This window comes from Salmo trutta, chromosome 21, assembly GCF_901001165.1.
Source record: "Salmo trutta chromosome 21, fSalTru1.1, whole genome shotgun sequence".
Lineage (NCBI taxonomy): Eukaryota > Metazoa > Chordata > Actinopteri > Salmoniformes > Salmonidae > Salmo > Salmo trutta.
In genome coordinates this window covers 27140056-27162048 of record NC_042977.1, presented here as the reverse complement: position 1 = coordinate 27162048, position 21993 = coordinate 27140056, and the positions used below count along the sequence as shown (strand labels likewise).

At 45.1% G+C, this 21993-nt stretch overlaps 1 protein-coding gene across 6 annotated transcripts in view; it reads left to right on the top strand.

Annotated features, from left to right (window-relative positions):
- The window catches only part of LOC115157086 (collagen alpha-1(XV) chain), a 54591-nt gene that overhangs the window by 8659 nt on the left and 23939 nt on the right, over positions 1-21993 (top strand). For 5 of the 6 annotated variants that reach the window (XM_029705001.1, XM_029704999.1, XM_029705000.1 and 2 more), the window contains exons 1-2: positions 11373-11781; positions 20086-20639. In XM_029705001.1, the coding sequence (XP_029560861.1) occupies positions 11472-11781; positions 20086-20639 (864 nt within the window). In that variant the 5' untranslated portion in view covers positions 11373-11471. Of the gene's footprint in view, positions 1-11372; positions 11782-20085; positions 20640-21993 lie in introns of those variants that run through there. The other variant, XM_029705002.1, reaches the window with a different exon arrangement.

Below are 21993 nucleotides of genomic sequence, written 5' to 3'. Positions count from 1 at the left end.
TCTTTCCGACAGATAAGACCTAAACCAGGCCGGAACTTGTCCATGTAGACCAATTTGGGTTTCCAATCTCTCCAAAAGAATGTGGTGATCGATGGTATCAAAAGCAGCACTAAGATCTAGGAGCACGAGGACAGACGCAGAACCTCGGTCTGACGTCATTAAAAGGTCATTTACCAACTTCACAAGTGCAGTCTCAGTGCTATGATGGGGTCTAAAACCAGACTGAAGCGTTTCGTGTACATTGTTTGTCTTCAGGAAGGCAGTGAGTTGCTGCGCAACAGCTTTTTCTAAAAATGTTGAGAGGAATGGAAGATTCGATATAGGCCGATAGTTTTTTATAATTTCTGGGTCAAGATTTGGCTTTTTCAAGAGAGGCTTTATTACTGCCACTTTTAGTGAGTTTGGTACACATCCGGTGGATAGAGAGCCGTTTATTATGTTCAACATAGGAGGGCCAAGCACAGAAAGCAGCTCTTTCAGTAGTTTAGTTGGAATAGGGTCCAGTATGCAGCTTGAAGGTTTAGAAGCCATGATTATTTTCATCATTGTGTCAAGAGATATAGTACTAAAACACTTTAGTGTCTCCCTTGATCCTAGGTCCTGGCAGGGTTGTGCAGACTCAGGACAACGGAGCTTTGGAGGAATACGCAGATTTAAAGAGGAGTCCGTAATTTGCTTTCTAATGATCATGATCTTTTCCTCAAAGAAGTTCATGAATTCATCACTGCTGAAGTGAGAGCCATCCTCTCCTGGGGAATGCTGCTTTTTAGTTAACTTTGCGACAGTATCAAAAATACATTTCGGATTGTTCTTATTTTCCTCAATTAAGTTGGAAAAATAGGATGATCGAGCAGCAGTGAGGGCTCTTCGATACTGCACGGTACTGTCTTTCCAAGCTAGTCGGAAGACTTCCAGTTTGGTGTGGCGCCATTTCCGTTCCAATTTTCTGGAAGCTTGCTTCAGAGCTCGTGTATTTTCTGTATACCGGGGAGCTAGTTTCTTATGACAAATGTTTTTAGTTTTTAGGGGTGCAACTGCATCTAGGGTATTTCGCAAGGTTAAATTGAGTTCCTTGGTTAGGTGGTTAACTGATTTTTGTTCTCTGACGTCCTTGGGTAGGCAGAGGGAGTCTGGAAGGGCATCAAGGAATCTTTGGGTTGTCTGAGAATTTATAGCACGACTTTTAATGCTTCTTGGTTGGGGTCTGAGCAGATTATTTGTTGCGATTGCGAACGTAATAAAATGGTGGTCCGATAGTCCAGGATTATGAGGAAAAACATTAAGATCCACAACATTTATTCCATGGGACAAAACTAGGTCCAGAGTATGACTGTGGCAGTGAGTAGGTCCAGAGACATGTTGGACAAAACCCACTGAGTCGATGATGGCTCCGAAAGCCTTTTGGAGTGGGACTGTGGACTTTTCCATGTGAATATTAAAGTCACCAAAAATTTGAATATTATCTGCGATGACTACAAGGTCCGATAGGAATTCAGGGAACTCAGTGAGGAACGCTGCATATGGCCCAGGAGGCCTGTAAACAGTAGCTATAAAAAGTGATTGAGTAGGCTGCATAGATTTCATGACTAGAAGCTCAAAAGACGAAAACGTCGTTGTTGTTTTTTGGGGGGTAAATTTAAATTTGCAGTAGACACTAGACAGTGATGATCACAGTGACATTTCATAGTTTGAGGGCACATTACTAAGTTATCTCATCTGTACTTTTGACCTCTTTCACTCCTGTACATTTGACCTCTTTCACTCCCTACAAAGGGAGATTTATGAATGAACTCTGCTGGTGCTGAATCACTGCTCAGTCACTGTAACAAATCTGTCTCAGTCTGATCAATAATCAATAGAGGTTTGTTTTAGTGGACTGTTTTCCTGTGTGGACATAATGTTGCCACATTCTGTTATGACGTGATGCCACCAGCGCTGTATGATTTCTGATTTTTTGAGTGAGCCAGTGAAATGGCTAGATAGTCTTTATAGAGCGGACTGAAAGACAAAACCAGACCCAGAGGCATTGTGTTCTCCTTACCTGCCAAAGTACGTGTGTCTGTGTCTGTGTGTTAGCGCATGCATGTGTATACTTGTTGTTTTTGGATAGGGCTTGCTTGTCTGAACCCTGATACCCTGCTAACTCTTCTGTCCTGTTGTGTGTGAAGGGACCCTTGGCAGACCCAGAGAGACGGCCCAAGCCCTCCTCTGTCTGACCCAAATAAGCATGAGTGGCAGACCACACAATGCATCTCAACAGGTCTCTCTGCCCAGCCATTACTACTAATTGTGGGAACAGCGTTGCAGCAGAAACGTCCCTAGTGAACTGTACTGTACTCCCAGATGTTATTAGGAATCTAGTGACTCTATCAGACACTTTATCAGCAACCTTTCCTTTTTAGTGGATTTGGACATTAGGCCACTTTAAGCACTTAATGATCAAGGACAGTGTTATTTTGGCATGGCATCATACAATATAAGAAACGTATGTTCTTAAACAATTTATTGCATTAATGGTACTGTAGTACTTTAGCTGACCTGACCTCCCACTCAACTTTACTCCAGGTTAGAAGGTATTCATTTAGAATTAGGTAAATAAACTAATCTGATGCTCATTACCGAGCAAAACAGGTAATGTTTCAGAAAACGTTCCTGTTAACTGCACTGATCTTTAAAGGTGTGCCCTTAAGGCTGACCCTGAGCTCTGTTTGTTATTGCTTCCAATGAGGACACTGAATGAAATATGGCCGTGTTAGCCCTTGTAGTGCTACTGTACTGTAGACCTGTGTTCAGGCCAGCCCAGCCTCTATACAGCCTGTGATAGCCCAAATGTAAATAGTTACACCCAAGCACAGGAAGACATGGCCATGAATGAACTATTCTCAACTGAAACATGATGTAGAGGTGTTTTAGAGGTGAATAGGACTGGGGGGCATTTAAATGCAATCACTTAGATTGTAAACAGGAAAGGATATATTATATTTTATGTCTTGCTTGGAAGACCAAAAAGTGACACTATTTACAGTTGAAAGTGGCATGAAACATTTCATAATTTCAGTACTAACAGTACTCTGTGAACATCCTGAAACCAAGAAAATGTCAGCGACTAGCACCTGACCCACCCTCCATCACCACCCCCCCTCCAGTGAGAATGGGATCTGAGGATTTACACTTGTGCTCAAGAGATTCAAAGTTTCAAGATTTTTCAGGCTGAGAAGTTGTGTTTAGATAGTGACTTACAGCTGGGCAAACAGTAGGACTGGCCACAGAAGTGTCTCCTAGCCAACCCCCACAAATGTCCATAGACAAGAATTCAATAGAATTCTCCCATTCAAACTCATGTAAAATCCCACATTTTTTGGGGCATTTGAGCTAGGTCAAACATCTACACAATTGACAATGGGAGTGAACCTACAAGGCCACCACAGACCAAATGAGCTCATAAAGAGAGAGACCACTTGTTTATAGGACTTACCACATTGACTCGCCTATTCAGCTCTCCCAATTATCTGGGGCACGCATTACCCAATGGAAAAACCACATCAATGAGCACATGGCCCTCCTCTGTCCCCTACCACGCTTGTCTTTAGGCGATGGAGGGCTTGGGGTGAGGGTGGGGGTGAGGATAAACAATAAAAACGGAGTCTACTGTATTGCAGTGGGCCAGATGTCAAGATTGACCAAGGCTTAGCCCCGCATGCCAGGCTTAGTATTGTCAGAGGACACACAGCTGTTGAAAGAGACTTGGACATTCAAGAGTTAATTGAAGTTAATACTAAAAGGTTGCTCAAATGTTTCATGCATTGTATTATTCAATCTGTGGACATTAGTGTACACATCGTACAACTGAATGATTCCTGATCAAAATCACATTGTATTGATCACATACACATGGTTAGCAGATGTTAATGTGAGTGTAGCGAAATGCTTGTGCTTCTAGTTCCGACCGTGCAGTAATATCTAACAGGTAATCTAACAATTTCACAACAACTACCTTATACACACAAGTGTAAAGGAATGAATAAGAATATGTACATGTAAATATATGGATAAGCGATGGCCATGCGGCATAGGCAAGATGCAGTAGATGGTATAGAGTACAGTATATACATATGAGATGAGTAGTGTAGGGTATGTAAACATTATATAAAGTGGCATAGTTTAAAGTGACCAGTGATACATTTATTACATCTCATTTTTAATTATTAAAGTGGCTAGAGATTTGACTCAGTATGTTGGCAGCAGCCAGTCAATGTTAGTGATAGCTGTTTAACAGTCTGATGGCCTTGAGATAGAAGCTGTTTTTCAGTCTCTCGGTCCCAGCTTTGATGCACCTGTACTGACCTCGCCTTCTGGATGATAGTGGGGTGAACAGGCAGTGGCTCGGGTGGTTGTTGTCCTTGATGATCTTTTTGGCCTTCCTGTGACATCGGGTTATGTATGTGTCCTGGAGGGCAGGTAGTTTGCCCCCGGTTATGCATTGTGCAGACCTCACTACCTTCTGGAGAGCCTTATGGTTGTGGGCGGAGCAGTTGCTGTACCAGGAGGTGATACAGCCCGACAGGTTGCTCTCGATTGTGCATCTGTAAAAGTTTGTGAGTGTTTTCGGTGACAAGCCAAATTTCTTCAGCCTCCTGAGGTTGAAGAGGCGCTGTTGCGCCTACTTCACCACGCTGTCTGTGTGGGTGGACCATTTCAGTTTGTCCGTGATGTGTACGCCGAGGAACTTAAAACTTTCCACCTTCTCCACTACTGTCCCGTCGATGTGGATGGGGGGGTGCTCCCTCTGCTGTTTCCTGAAGTCCACGATCATCTCCTTTGTTTTGTTGACGTTGAGTGTGAGGTTATTTTCCTGACACCACACTCCAAGGGCCCTCACCTCCTCCCTGTAGGCTGTCTCATCATTGTTGGTAATCAAGCCTACCACTGTAGTGTCGTCTGCAAACTTGATGATTGAGTTGGAGATGTTCATGTGTTATGTGCTCTGATAACTTCCAAAATAACTTGCATTTAACATAGGTTTATATTATTGACCTCACTGTAATGCATTTAATACAAGTCATCCCACTCAATCAGCCAATGCCAGACACTGCATATCTTCTTTACTCAATTACGAATGGCTGCAGGCAACTGCTGTCCACCATCCCTACACGGTTGTCACAGCACACAGCCACACGCTTTAGGCCATTGTCTGTGTCTGAGGAGAGGAGAATGTCTGAGGTTGGGTAATTCTCCTCTCATGACTTCCTTTAAAGCTAATAGAATTGGCTGGACGACCTGCTCTGAACATCTCAACCACTTTGGTCAAAAGAGACCCTCTGTACTCACTCTGTAGAGCGCTGTGTCGCTGTACCCACTAAGTTCACTCAAGGTTATCTAGAGCCAAATCTAGAGCCAAAACTCTGGATTTATGGCATAGAGGCATATCCTCAAATACAAGGCGCCTTTGGGATATTTTAATTTGCTGCTGAGCCACGTTACTGCTCTTCACAGTTGTGACAAAGCCGAAGTGCAAAGTGCTTTTCTGTATAAGTTACCCACTGTCACGACTTCCGCCGAAGTCGGTCCCTCTCCTAGTTCGGGCGGCGTTCGGTGGTCGACGTCACCGGCCTTCTAGCCATTGCCGATCCACCTTTCATTTTCCATTGGTTTTGTCTTATCTTCCCTCACACCAGGGTTTAATTCCATCAATTCCATGTTGTGTATTTAATCCTCTGTTCCCCCCATGTCCTTGTCCGGAATTGTTTCTTGTAGTGCTTGTGTACGTTATGCTGGTGGATACCGGGTTTTGTTTGACCCATTCATTGATTGTTCTGTTTACGGTGGTTTTTATGTTTATTAAACGACACCGTTGTAAATCAGTTTTCGCTCTCCTGCGCCTGACTTCTCTGCCGCCAGTACGCACCCCGTTACACCCACTGTCAACTGAAGACTTGTAAGTAAGCAGTTCGATTAGCCAACATACTCACTCAAGGACATTGACTGTCTATCAGTAACAATCAAGTACTTGGAAGACACCCTCAACATCAGGTTTAGTCTAATGCGACACTCAGTCTGCACTCTGTGCTTTACACAAAATAGGAGGGTCACCACCCAGGCTTGGGTGATGAAGAGTATTTTGGAAATATCGTTTTGTATCTCAACCTCATAGGTTGAGGTCTCACAAGGGTCAGATATTGCTGTGCCTTAATAATCCTTTGTTGGCTTTTCATTCTTTTTCTGAGGACATTCTAGAACAGGCATTCTTATTGTGAGGTCAGCTTTCTGGCCACCCCCAGGTTAGGTAACAACACACCCTCTCATAGGCTCTATCTTCTCTCTGTTTTGGGCCTTTTCCCACCATACTTAGTCTGTCTCCTGGGACCCCTCCTCTCTTCCCAGCCCAGGTTAACTGTGATTGATCCCTGAGTGACAATAGAGGAGCTCCCTAGTTCTAAAATAATTGATTGATGAAAATGCATTCACTCCCCCCCCCCTTTTCACCTGCAGGTGGTCACTGTGTCTTTAGCTGGGTGTTGGGGAGACAGGAGGTGTCTTCAGCTCTAGCATTCTTTACATTCTCTGGATTTCCCCTTCCCTGAGGGAGGCAGTCTGCATCACAATAAGGATGGGCAGGACTGGCCTTAGCCCTACCTAATCACAAACAAAGCCTATGTCAAAACCCCTTAGGGCGGATTTACACACATGGGGTGGCAGGTAGCCTAGTGCTTAAAAGAGCGTTGGGCCAGTAACTGAAAGGTCGCTGGTTTGAATTCCTGAGCCGACTGGGAAAAGATCTGTTGATGTACTCTTGAGCAAGGCAGTTAACCATGTAAATTGCTCTACTTCCACTTTTAATCCAACCCCACATACATAGGTTTTGGCGAGGTGAACTGCCACACTGGGAGCTGTTGTAGGGGTTAAGCGCCTTGCTCAAGGGCAGGACTTTGGCATCTAGGATTTGGGGATTTTTTCCTATTGCTGTTTTCCTAGTAATAGGAAAACAGACCTGCAATCGAGGCTGCATTGAGTTGGATCGCTAGGACGGAGAGTGAACTTATGTGTCTATGTATGGAGGGAGAGTTTAAAAGTGAAATGTTCTATTATTACCTGTCCCAGAGTGGAGAACAGTCACACACTGTCTACCTCTCCACTGGTCTCTACCCCTAGCTCTTATATCTAGACAGGGATTGGGATTTTATGTTCCTCTGACACAATAAATACATTGGCTACCGTATGGACATCCTACATACTCTGTCCTCAAAGTGGATTGGTCTAACTGTAAATTCAAAGGGATGTTTTATGCTTTTTATGTCAAGTTGGCATTTTGTCCATAGTAACACCCTTTTATTTGAATGTCATGTGGCAGTTTTATGCCGTTGAGATTTTATGTCATTTTATTAAAGACATTGGCCAGCCCTCAGATAAAATTTAGGCTGAACTGAATGTATACAGCGCATTCGGAAAGTATTCAGACCCCTTGACTTTTTCCACATTTTGTTACTTTATTCAGCTGTGCTTCCCTTTGTAGTCTGTAATAGTTTGCAAACCCTGCCACATCCGACGAGCGACAGAGTTGGTGTAGTACGATTCAATCTTGTCCCGAAGCCCCTCCTGCGTTGTCTTGGCTGTGTGCTTAGGGTTGTTGTCCTGATGGAAGGTGAACCTTTGCCCCAGTCTGAGGTCCTGAGTGCTCTGGAGCAGGTTTTCATCAAGGATATCTCTGTACTTTCATCTTTCCCTCAATCCTGACTAGTCTCCCAGTTCCTGCCGCTGGAAAACATTCCCAACAGCATGATGCTGCCACCACCATGCTTCACTATAGGGATGGTGCCAGGTTTCCTCCGGACTTGACGCTTGGCATTCAGGCCAAAGAGTTCACTTTTGTTTTCATCAGACCAGATGATCTTGTTTCTCATGGTACGAGAGTCCTTTAGGTGCTTTTTGGCAAACTTCAAGCGGGCTGTCGAGCCTTACTGAGGAGTGGCTACCTTAGTATTTAAAATAATGTATTTCTGTTTTTTATTTATAATACATTCACAAATAATTCTAAACACCTGTTTTCACTTTCTCATTATGGGGTATTGTGTGTAGATTGATGATGAAATGTTTTTATTAAATCCATTTTAGGATAAGGCTGTAACGTAACAAAATGTGGAAAAAGTCAAGGGGTCTGAATACTTTCCGCACTGTAAACAACTGGTGAGGATAGTTACTGGAGAAGGGATCTCCTGAATATCCTAATGTCTGGTGGCATACTAAAAATGTATTATTTAGCAAGGAAAATAATATTCAAAGAAGAATAGAAAATCAGAATGTTTGTCTTGCTACATGATGGAACAAATCTTTTTTTGAGAAAGAGTCTTAGACCAGACTGGACTAGAGGCCGGTGGGCCCACGTGTCTGACTAAATCACCCCAATAAAACCAGACTGCTTTTGATCTGCTGCCCATAATAATGATACAATATTTGAGGGCTCTTGATGAGAGAGCTTCCCAGTGATGGTGATTTAATGTGGCGAAGCTCTGTTTTTGTTCACCCATGAAGCCTCCATGCTCTTCTCTTTAGTGAGACCTGACCCCTACTGACATCACATTGGTCAATCTAAAGTGACAGCGACTGCTGTGATTGGCTGTGGGTTGTATCTCTGTATCCCAAATTCCACCCTATTCCTTGTGTAGTGCATACTGTTGACCAGGGCTTTGGTTAAAAGTAGTGTACTATAGAGGGAATAGGGTGCCATGTTGGACGCAAAGGACGCAGACTGTGTATACAAGGCTGTTTTCATAAGGGAATGAAGTTTTGTCTGTGATTCTAGATATGACCACATGGTGGAGCTAGAGGACCACTGTGTGTGTAGTAGTTTTAGACTTCTCAGCATAAACACTGAATTTACGACTGCTGTAAGCTATAGACATATAGTCCCAGTCGGTGTTCATGTAATATTAAGGAATTCCCCTTGACCACGCCCACAAATTGGGGAAAACGAACATTCTTTCCCATTGACCCCCACTGTAAAAGAGGAAACATCGTCGTTGATTTTTTTGTTATACAGAAATAACAAAACATGTAGAAAACACAGCTATGGTGTTGTTCAATGTACATGTAGACAGGTAAAAAATCACGACCTACGGTTCGAAATGCTCCAACGTAGAGAAAAAGAGCCTGCAAGAAGAGCCCTGTGGCTTCAGGCTATTCGGTGTTGGAGAGGAAAATGGGTATACGGGAAGACCAACAATATAACTTTTCTCTAAGTAGTGAGAACGTTAGGGAGCAGGCAATGTTAAAAAGTCATCATTAGACATATTGTACTCTTCTTAAATGTAGTTTTGTAATTTACTAAAACAAGCAGACAACAGGAATGTTTTTGCTATGAGCCAATGGGGTAACCTAGGAATCCATCTAATACCGACTGGGTCTATGCTGATTGCAATTACACCTGTTACAAATTACACAGTTACCAAAAATCTGAATTCTTATATTAAACACAGAGACATTTTCTGCTTCAAAGAGGTTCCATCGCCATAGTGAAATTGACAGGAGTTTATTACAGATTTGAATGGGTATTCAAACCCATTTTTTATAGTTAGGCTTTATATGTGCTCAATATTTATAGCATCAGTCCATCACTTTGGGCCAAAGCTCTTCTAGACATGTGATGAAGTTGCAGGTGTTACTATATTACTATATTACCATATTGTCAAAGGTCTTGTGTGCTGTTTCCCTTTGGAAAATTACAGTCTCATCTCTGTGTGAATAGATTCACAAAATGCTTCAGCTGATGGCTTGTGACAATAAACCAATTAATGGATGTCGTGGGGCATTGAAGTGAGACTGAGGTTAGTGGTTACCTTCCCTGGCCTCCTAGCCCCCTGCCCCCCTGGCCTCTAGGCCCCCTGGGTAAGACTGGGATTAGAGGGGTGCAACACGGAACCCCAGAACACCCTTACATAAAACACTACCACCAGGGGGCAGGCTAACCAGGGCTCATCTGGTCCATTTAGCAAACATCCAGTCCCTCATTAGGACCACTGTAGCACCAGTGTCCAGTCTCTTTAGTATGGAGTCCATCCATAGCACCACTGTGAATTGCTGTGAAATGATAATGCACTGTCAATTCCAAGTCCTGGTCGAAATATCCAAACATGCACATCACAGTAACAGTTAGTGTTCAATGGATGATTGTGTATAGGTAATCGTACTGTGCATTTTAATGGGTACTGTTACTGTTAATGATACAATATCTGAACAGTGTGTTCCTCTGTTACTTATAAATGATTGGTCCGGAGTGGGCTCATCCTCCTCTCTGTGTGTGTGTGTGTGTGCTGCTGGCAGGGCTGTCAGGACCTGTCCCTAGGCCCCATCCTCATCCCCTCAACACACAACACCAGAGCCATGAGTACTGAGTAGCGGAAGAGGCTTCTCTTTGTCACTACCTTTGCCTGTGTCTCTGCCCAGCCCCTCTGATCACTGAACTGTGCAGGCTTGGCAGAAACCCATCTCCTCTCCTCCTTTCCTCCGTGCCTTGTTTCTCCTCCCCTCTTTTGTCACAGTCCAGCTTTTCACTCTCCCGTGTCAAATCAGTGTCCATGGCCCCTCAAAGTCAGACAGCCACTGATTGGCAGATTCCTGGCCCTGTACTATTTGCCTGAGTTGAGCATTTATGTCAATAATTTAAAAAACTGTGGAGATGTACCTCTACACCTGTACTTCTATTGAGTTTATTAATGGACATGAATGCAACTGACTGAGGATAGGTAATATGTTAAATGCCAAATGTTGTAGAAACCGTTAATGTTACATTTAATTATTTGTTCGTTTGTGGTGCCTTTTTTACAGAATTCTTTTGAGATCTTGTAGTCCTGATTTCTGTCCCTGGGGGATTGAAAAATGTGTGCAGTGCTCACCATGTCCTTATAAGCAGGAAATATCTCATCCAGGAGCCTAGCCAATGTCGCAGTGCCCATTATTGAACATTCTTCCAACTGACCACCATTTGTTTTGTAAGCAAAGACCAGTGATAGACAGTTCCTTCATGTTCAGTAAGCTGTAGTAGAGTTGGTGATGGTGGTATACGGAGGGGGATAGCATTACTCAAGAGGGCTGTGGCTTACATGCTCTTAACACACCCACTGTGATGTGAGCCGGACATAGTGTAGAGCTGCTGCTGTGCCGCCTGTGAAATACCTAAGTCTGCATGGTGCTGAGGGGGTCTGGAGCAGGGGTCACTGCTAGACACTGAGCAGAGCAGAGGAGGACCAGGAAGGGAGAGAGAGAGGAGAGAGATAGGAGAGCGAGCGAGAGGAGAGAGTGGCTCACAAACATACACACACACAAAGAGAAAGAGAGAGAAATAGAGAGAGAGTGCATAAAGTGAGAGAGTTAACATAGACAGAAGCAGGGAAGAGAGGGGAGGCTGAGAGCTGAACTGTTCTGCTGAGAACATACATCTTGTTGAAGTTTTGAGTCAGTACTTGGAGCATCAGGACAGGATGGCTCTCCTGCGTCTTTATAGTCTGCTGCTGCTCATGGCTCCTGTTCATGGCCAGTGGTGGAGTGCTTTCTTGGGGAAAGCACACGAGATGACCACACAGCCCCCCGCCACCATCCCCCCAACCACCCAGGTATTGTGGACCACAGAAGGGACAGAGGTGGGCCAGGTGGGGACTCAGACGGAGGTCTTCACCACTGCACCTGTTCAGAGTACCCTGCTACAGCGCATCCAGGAGCCTACTGGTGCTGGAATCACAGAGATCAAGCCCAAGGCTAAGAAAATATCTCTGAAAATGTGGAAGAGTCGTGGTGAGTTAGTCTGGAGTGTGCTGGGTGATGTAGTTGTTTCAGTTTTATTTCCGTGGGGGGATTCTGTCCAAAAAGTTGTCTTTATGTTGTGGTTAAATAGCAATCAGTTCTGTTACTGGTTCTGCACATTAGTTGTTTGCACTTTCAATGAAAGAGGACCAATGCAGTAACGATTTAGCATAATGCTCTGAAAACTCTTTCCTGAAGGAATCTGAACACACTGACATGTGGCAGCTGTGGAGCTCATGGTGGTTCATTATTTTTGTTAAAGTAGTCTCAAGCTGATACTTGTAGTGGGATCATGACAGGGATTAGTTAGTGTGTTCCCCCACAGCTTGAGTGCGGCTATGCTTTTTTAACTTGTCTAATTGAGGCTGTGAGTTGTCGAGGGGAGTAGGCTTGTGGTTTCCTGCTAGCCCCTTGGTTTCCAATGTTAATCCCTATCACATGATATTATAATAATAGGATTAGGGCCAGGAGACTTCCTGGAACCTGGAGAAATTGGGGTCTGAGCGTGAGCATTGTTTCAGAGCCTCCCGCTGGTCTGGGTTGTGGGGTGAGAGAAAGAGGGGGGGACAGACGGGTGTGGGATGGGAGGGCTGGGATACGGGGTCTGGAGATATTATGTGTACCACAGGATGATGGTCCCGCTGGGTTGTGGGGTGAGAGAGAGAGGGGGAATCAAGGACGAATGGGTGAGTGATGGGAGGGAGGACTGAGATCAAGAGGCTGGGGATGAGAGGAGAGATACAACATGTTTATCATTGAGATGGATGGTGCACCAGTTATAGGGAAATCAGTTACCAACATACCAAACTCAGCAAAAAAAGAAACGTCCTCACAATAAACTGCTTTTATTTTCAGCAAGCTTAACATGTGTAAATATTTATATGAACATAACAAGTTTCAACAACTGAGACATAAACTGAACAAGTTCCACAGACATGTGACTAACAGAAATGGAATAATGTGTCCCTGAACAAAGGGGGGGGGTCAAAATGAAAAGTAACAGTCAGTGTCTGGTGTGGCCCCCAGCTGCATTAAGTACTGCAGTGCATCTCCTCCTCATGGACTGTACCAGATTTGCCAGTTCTTGCTGTAAGATATTACCCCACTTTTCCACCAAGGCACCTGCAAGTTCCCAGACATTTATGGGGGGAATGGCCCTAGGCCTCACTCTCCGATCCAAGAGGTCCCAGGCGTGCTCAATGGGATTGAGATCCGGGCTCTTCGCTGGCCATGACAGAACACTGACATTCCTGTCTTGTATGAAATCACGCACAGAACAAGCAGTATGGCTGGTGGCATTGTCATGCTGGAGGGTCATGTCAGGATGAGCCTGCAAGAACGGTACCACATGATAGAGGAGGATGACAACAAGCTCAGTCAGATGATGCTGTGACACACCGCCCCAGACCACGACAGACCCTCCACCTCCAAATCAATCCCGCTCCAGAGTACAAACACTCATTCCTTCGACGCTAAACGCAAATCCGACCATCACCCCTGGTGAGACAAAACCGCAACTCGTCAGTGAAGAGCATTTTTTGCCAGTCCTGTCTGGTCCAGCGACGGTGGGTTTGTGCCCATAGGCGACGTTGTTGCCGGTGATGTCTGGTGAGGACCTGCCTTACAACAGGCCTACAAGCCCTCAGTCCAGCCTCAGCCTATTGCGGAAAGTCTGAGCAATGATGGAGAGATTGTGCGTTCCTGGTGTAACTTGGGCAGTTGTTGTTGCCATCCTGTACTTGTCCCACAGGTGTGATGTTCCGATGTACCGATCCTGTGCAGGTGTTGTTACACGTGGTATGCCACTGCGAGGACGAACAGCTGTCCGTCCTGTCTCCCTGTAGCGCTGTCTTATGCGTCTCACAATGCGGACATTGCAATTTATTGCCCTGGCCACATCTGCAGTCTTCATGCCTCCTTGCAGCATGCCTAAGGTACATTCACGCAGATGAGCAGGGACCCTGGGTTTTTCAGAGTCAGTAGAAAGGCCTCTTTAGTGTCCTAAGTTTTCATAATTGTGAACTTAATTGCCTACCGTCTGTAAGCTGTTAGTGCCTTAACGACCGTTCCACAGGTGCATGTTCATTAATTGTTTATGGTTCATTGAACAAGCTTGGTAACAGTGTTTAAACCCTTTACAATGAAGATCTGTGAAGTTATTTGGATTTTTACGAATGATCTTTGAAAGACAGGGTCCTGAAGAAGGGCCGTTTGTTTATATGTCTGATGTCTTAACTGACTAGAAGAATGATCGTCCAGTAGACTCTTAAGAAAATCACAATTCAAAGAGGACAAGCTCTCAGAACAAAATGTGTTGTTAGCATTTATTGTAAAAACATGAGCTTCATGATGAAGGCTCTCCTGTCTATTCCTCTGTCTGAGCTGTACTGTAGGTGTGATGCCCTGACAGCTTTTCTCCACCATGGTAATGTACAACAGCTGTCTGTCGCTCCAGTCTACATAAACAGTAGCTCTGCTCCCAGATGTTCGCTCACTCAGTATGACAAGCTACTTAAAGAACTTTACACAGGTTCACACCCTTCACCTGTATGTTATTAGCATTACTCTGTTGATATACTAAGGCAGTGTCCTCATTGAGGACATTGGATGTGCATGTTTCGATATATTTCAACCAAACTGTTATATATGAAATTCTAATGGATCTCTCTCTCTCTCGCTCTGATCCCACTTATAGATGGGCTTGTCTGTGACAGTCTGGGTTGTGTGACTCAGTCAGTGTTTGTGTGAGGCTGCATGTTGTGGGAGGCATTCGTTCCGAGTGGAGGATGTTCAAACACTACCACCCTTCTCCCTAATTGTCATGTCTTTTTCCACTTCGCTAATTTGATGAATTACAGACCCAATCAGAGACCCTGTCTAGCCTAGTGGCAGAGATCAGAGGCCCACTGATGTGTAGAGTAGGGTTAATACTTGACAAGACTGAGGTGAAACTAACGGCCAAGAGGTTACCTCAGTGGAATGTTGGGGTGAGAGTGGTCGTCACGGGAGATGAACTCCATGTGGGAGAGAATGGAGAGAATGTGATCGATCTTTCTCCACTAAGCACTCTCCCTACGCAACGATGATAAGCCCCCCAACGCCAATGAAAGGCTTTTCACCTAGTGTCTGGAGTTATTTGGGGGGAATTAGGGTCTGAAGAGGGGAAGGGGAAGAAGAGGGAGAGCAATGATCCATAGGTGAACGTCTAACTCATTAGGGGTTTATTACTGTCAGTGATGAGGATAGATGAATTTGTGAAAGAATTATAGACCATGGACACATCAGTTACCGCAAGATGAGATATTCTCTACATCTGTGCTTATGCTTTGTGTGTTCTCATGCAAACAATGATGTTACTAGTGATTGTGATGATAGTCACGTGATAGCACAGAAGTATATCTGCTAATTGATTAGTTACATTGGAGGAGATCCAGAAATGTTCAGTGGTGAAATGGCATATCTTCATGACGTATGGTGACATATCTTGACGAGAGCATTGGATGTTATCGTTGTACAGTTATGCAATGCTGAAATTAGAAATCTTGCTGATGTCTATAGTTGTACTGTACCCTTTATATCCTTACATATATATCCAAGATGGCGTAGCAGTCAGACGTCTTTGTCTCGTCCCATGTATATATCTTTTATATCTTTTTCTTCGCATTCTTTAAAAAAAAAAATCCTAAACCTCAACTTCAAAATACTCTCCTGCAACCTGCCTCACCCAATGTGGTGTGGATCTGTTTTTTTTCTAAAGTATTTCTATTTACCTCAACTGTAGCTAGCTAACTAGCTACCAGCTATCAGTCAGCTAACCTTTAGCTCGGAAAGCTCTCGCCAGTTCGTACAACGCATTTCAAACCAGAGCATACCGGACCTATTTTTCTCTCCATATCCCCGGATTCCTACCGCAAACTCTGAACCCTTTCATCTGGATCATGGCAGCTAGCTAACCACAACCCGGGTTGACTACTCCTGGCTAATGTTTCCGTGCCGGAGCAAGCACCAACTAGCCTGGGGCAGCCCATGCTAGACCCATCTCCCAGCTAGGGCTCCTGGGCTACTCCTGAAGCCCACTCCTCGACTACAATATCCGGACCCCTTCTACTGCCGGTACGGGGCACGGAACCCCGCCGATCCTTCACGACTGGAATACCGACATAATCTGCCCAAGGATCCCAACAGGCCCCTCAGGCGTGATGTCCCCTGAAGGCCCATTCTGCTAACCGCGGCCTGCTAGCTATCTATAGCATATTGGACTGTTAGCTGATCCACCGGCCAGTTTCTTGGACCACTATACCCATTTTGCCAATTGGACTTGGACCCCTCTGCTACTTGGAACCCTACTAATTCCACGACCGGTCTATCGACGTCACCACACGAGGAGGCAAAACAGACTTTTCCCCCATCGCGATGTCCCTCTAAGGCCCTTATGCTAGCTTGCTAGTCCCGGCCTGCTAACTGCTAGCTTGCTAGCCCTGACCTGCTAACTGCTAGCTTGCTAGCCCCGGCCTGCTAACTGTCTGAATCGCCGTGTCCCCAGCCAGCCCAACCACTCACTGGACCCATACGATCACTTGGCTACGCATGCCTCTCCCTAATATCAATATGCCTTGTCCATTACTGTCCTGGTTAGTGATTACTGTCTTATTTCACTGTAGAGCCTCTAGCCCTGCTCAATATGCCTTAACCAACCATGTTGTTCCACCTCCCACATATGCGATGACATCACCTGGCTTAAACGTCTCTAGAGACTATAACTCTCTCTTCATTACTCAATGCCTAGGTTTACCTCCAATGTACTCTCTTCCTACCATACCTTTGTCTGTACATTATGCCGTGAATCTATGCTATCGTGCCCAGAAACCTGCTCCCTTTACTCTCTGTTCCGAACGTGCTAGACGGCCAGTTCTTATAGCCTTTAGCCGTACCCTTATCCTAATTCTCCTCTGTTCCTCTGGTGATGTAGAGGTTAATCCAGGACCTGCAATGCCTAGCTCCACTCCTACTCCCCAGGTGCTCTCATTTGTTGACTTCTGTAACTGTAAAAGCCTTGGTTTCATGCATGTTAACATTAGAAGCCTACTCCCTAAGTTTGCTTTATTCACTGCTTTAGCACATTCTTCCAAACTGGATGTCTTAGCCGTGTCTGAATCCTGGCTTAGGAAAACCACCAAAAACCCTGAAATTTCCATCCCTAACTATAACATTTTCCGCCAAGATAGAACTGCCAAAGGGGGCAGTGTTGCAATCTACTGCAGAGATAGAACTCTGCAGGCTATCTTACTATCCAGGTCTGTGCCCAAACAATTTGAGCTTCTACTTCTAAAAATCTGCCTTTCCAGAAACAAGTCTCTCACCGTTGCCATTTGCTATAGACCACCCTCTGCCCCCAGCTCTGCCCTGGACACCATATGTGAATTGATTGCCCCCCATCTATCTTCTGAGCTCGTGCTGCTAGGTGACCTAAACTGGGACATGCTTAACACCCCGGCCATCCTACAATCTAAGCTTGATGCCCTCAATCTCACACAAATGATCAATGAACCTACCAGGTACAACCCCAAATCTGTAAACACGGGCACCCTCATAGATATCATCCTAACTAACTCTCCCTCCAAATACACCTCTGCTGTTTTCAACGAAGAGCTCAGCAATCACTGCCTGATTGCCTGCATCCGTAATGGGTCTGCGGTCAAACAACCACCCCTCATCACTGTCAAACACTCCCTAAAACACTTCTGCGAACAGGCCTTTCTAATTGACCAGGCCGGGGTATCCTGGAATGACATTGACCTCATTCCGTCAGTAGAGGATGCCTGGTTATTCTTTGAAAGTGCCTTCATCGCCATCTTAAATAAGCATGCTCCATTCAAAAAGTTTAGAACTAGGAATAGATATAGCCCTTGGTTCACTCCAGACCTGTCTGCCTTTTACCAGCATCCTGTGGCGTTCTGCATTAGCATCGAATAGCCCCCGTGATATGCAACTTTTTAGGGAAGTTAGGAACCAATATACACAGGCAGTAAGGAAAGCTAAGGCTAGCTTTTTCAAACAGAAATTTGCATCCTGTAGTACAAACTCCAAAAAGTTCTGGGACACTGTAAAGTCCATGGAGAATAAGAGCACCTCCTCCCAGCTGCCCACTGCACTGAGGCTAGGAAACACTGTCACTTCCGATAAATCCACAATAATTGAGAATTTCAATAAGCATTTTTCTACGGCTGGCCATGCTTTCCACCTGGCTACCCCTACCCCGGTCGACAGCCCTGCGCTCCCCACAGCAGCTCGCCCAATCCTCCCCCACTTCTCCTTCACCCAAATCCAGATAGCTGATGTTCTGAAAAATCTGGACCCCTACAAATCAGCCGGGCTAGACCATCTGGACCCTCTCTTTCTAAAATGATCTGCCAAAATTGTTGCAACCCCTATTACTAGCCTGTCTGAGATTCCCATAGATTGGAAAGCTGCCGCGGTCATCCCCCTCTTTAAAGGGGGAGACACACTAGACCCAAACTGCTACAGACCTATATCTATTCTACCCTGCCTTTCTAAGGTCTTTGAAAGCCAAGTTAATAAACAGATTACCGACCATTTCGAATCTCACCGTACCTTCTCCGCTATGCAATCTGGTTTCAGAGCTGGTCATGGGTGCAACTCAGCCACGCCCAAGGTCCTAAACGATATCATAACCGCCATCGATAAGAGACATTTCTGTGCAGCTGTATTCATCGACCTAACTAAGGCTTTCGACTCTGTCAATCACAACATTCTTATTGGCAGACTCAGCAGCCTTGGTTTCTCAAATGATTGCCTCGCTTGGTTCACCAACTACTTCTCCGATAGAGTTCAGTGTGTTAAATTGGAGGGCCTGTTGTCCGGACCTCTGGCAGTCTCTATTGGGGTGCAACAGGATTCAATTCTCAGACCGACTCTCTTCTCTGTATACATCAATGATGTCGCTCTCGTTGCTGGTGATTCTTTGATCCACCTCTACGCTGACGACACCATTCTGTATACCTCTGGCCCTTTGTTGGACACCGTGTTAACTAACCTCCAGATGAGCTTCAATGCCATACAACTCTCCTTCTGTGGCCTCCAACTGCTCTTCAATGCAAGTAAAACTAAATGCATGCTCTTCAACCGATCACTGCCCGCACCTGCCCGCCCGTCCAGCATCACTACTCTGGACGGTTCTGACTTAGAATATGTGGACAACTACAAATACCTAGGTGTCTGGTTAGACTGTAAACTCTCCTTCCAGACTCACATTAAGCATCTCCAATCCAAAATTAAATCTAGAATCGGCTTCCTATTTTGCAACAAAGCATTCTTCACTCATGCTGCCATACATACCCTCGTAAAACTGACCATTCTACCGATCCTTGACTTCGGCGATGTCATTTATAAAATAGCCTCCAACACTCTACTCAACAAATTGGATGCAGTCTACCACAGTGTCATCTGTTTTGTCACCAAAGCCCCATATACTACCCACCACTGCAACCTGTTTGATATCGTTGACTGGCCCTCACGTCATACTCGTCACCAAACCCACTGGCTCCAGGTCATCTACAAGTCTCTGCTAGGTGAAGCCCCGCCTTATCTCAGCTCACTGGTCACCATAGCAGCACCCACCCGTAGCACACGCACCAGCAGGTATGTCTCACTGGTCACCCCCAAAGCCAATTCTTCCTTTGGCCGCCTCTCTGTCCAGTTCTCTGCTGCCAATGACTGGAACGAACTGCAAAAATCTCTGAAGCTGGAGACTCTTACCTCCCTCACTAACTTTAAGCACCAGCTGTCAGAGCAGCTCACAGATCACTGCACCTGTACATACCTCATCTGTAAATAGCCCATCCAATTTACCTGATCACCATACTGTATTTATTTATCTTGCTCCTTTGCACCCCAGTATCTCAACTTGCACATTCATCTTCTGCACGTCCTACCATTCCAGTGTTTAATTGCTATATTGTAATTACTTTGCCACAATGGTCTATTTATTGCCTTACCTCTCTTATCCTACCTCATTTGCACGTGCGGTATTGATTGTATGTTTGTTTATTCCATGTGTAACTCTGTGTTGTTGTGTGTGTCGAACTGCTTTGCTTTATCTTGGCCAGGTCGCAGTTGCAAATGAGAACTTGTTCTCAACTAGCCTACCTGGTTTAATAAAGGTGAAATAAAATAAAAAAATAAATATCCAGCGTTTTCTATACAGCTTTAGGCTCATACGTGTGATGCTGTTCATTTTGTTTAGATCTCCATGAATCTGTTTCCTCCTCCTTACAGAGCGTGGCTCTACAGGACACCTAGACCTGACCGAGTTGATCGGAGTACCACTCCCTCCCTCTGTCTCCTTCATCACCGGCTATGAGGGCTTCCCGGCCTACGGCTTCGGGCCTGACGCCAACATCGGACGTCTCACCAAGACCTTCATGCCTGATCCTTTCTTCAGGGACTTTGCCATCATCGTCACCATCAAGCCCAGCAGCAAACAGGGAGGGGTGCTGTTCGCCATCACTGATGCCCAGCAGAAGGTGGTGCAGCTGGGGTTGGCACTGACGCCCGTGGAGGACGAGACCCAGAGGATTCAGCTGTACTACACCGAGGGGGGCGAGGAGTCCTCACGCAGCCAACAGGTGGCGTCCTTTAAGTTGCCTGATATGAGGAATAAGTGGACGCGCTTCACTCTGTCGGTGCAGGACCAGGAGGTACGCCTCTATATGGACTGTGATGACTTCCAAGCAGAGACCTTCCACAGGAGCAGCCGCCAGCTCAGCTTTGAACCCAGCTCGGGCATCTTCGTGGGCAATGCTGGAGGAACTGGCCTGGAGAAGTTTGTGGTAAGTAATGTCTACCACTTATTGGTCTTCTGTTTCATTTGACCGTGTGTGTGATCACATTCTCTGCGCTATGTAGTGTGAGTCCTACTGTTTGCCCAGTCTTTGTTAGCATGAACATTACTCCAATAACATGATAAAAGACTCAAAGATCATCTGTGTAGAATTATTCTTAACAACTGTACTAAAAGCTCCACAGCTGGGACTTCTTCCAGCTGGCTGTGCACCACTTGTCTAGCATACAATATCCTATTCTAACAAGAATGTTTAGCTATATCATGTATAGTGATTACTGTATGAATGTGCTCAGTCATGGATTTTTGTCAGTTGATCAGTTTTTCAGAATCAGCTCATATAAGGTTGTATAACTCAGCTCCAAACATTCTGGTATTTGACAGCCATCGATAGGACACAGACCTGATTCAAGGCTAACGGGCGGTCTTGGCGGTCTCTCAGAGAGGAAGGGAGAGATATCAGTAAGCCTTGTTTCATAAACAGAACCACCTCTGCATGGTCAGCTCAGCTCAAGGCTTCGCGTTTATGTATCTTGTGATCTCTGTTCCAGTCTTCTCTGAGAGGAGAGACTCTGAGGTTCACTCAAATCAAATTTTATTGGTCACATACACATGCTTAGCAGGTGTTATTGCGAGTGTAGGGAATGCTTGTGCTTGTAGTTCCGACTGTGCAGTAATATCTAACAGAAATTTAACTATTCCACAACTGCTCCCTAATACACACAAATCTAAGTAAAGGGATGGAATAAGAATATATACATATAAATATATGGATGAGCGATGACCGAGCGGCATAGGCAAGATGCAATAGATGGTATAAAATCCAGTATATACATATGAGATGAGTAATGTAAGATATGTAAACATTATTAAAGTGACTAGTGATCCATTTATTAAACAGTGTCTTCCCCTTCTACCCCACATTGACGGTCTTCCAGTGACGTTACAGAGAGTGAGACCATTGAGATATTTCATATAGATTATCTATGGAGACAACTGTACAGCTGTTTCAATATAGTCAATGAAAATATTAATATCATACTTCAAGCCCAATAAGAGCAAAACTTCCCTTAAAGCCTGGCCACTTCAATATGGTCCAACAAACGCTGATGATGATGGAGTGAATGTGAATGGGACTTCCAAATGAACCGTCCTGCAATGTTCTTTATTAGCATGCTGCTGTGCTTTAAGAGTGGTGATGACGGTGGTGGTAGTGGTGTGTGTTTGGGAAAGTGGTTTCCATGGCGATGGCAGCAAAGTGGGCAGCTTTTCCTTTTGTTGTTGTGAGGCACTTTGGTGCAGGCCAGGGGCCTGAGAGGGCCAAGAGGGACAGTGTCAGTCAG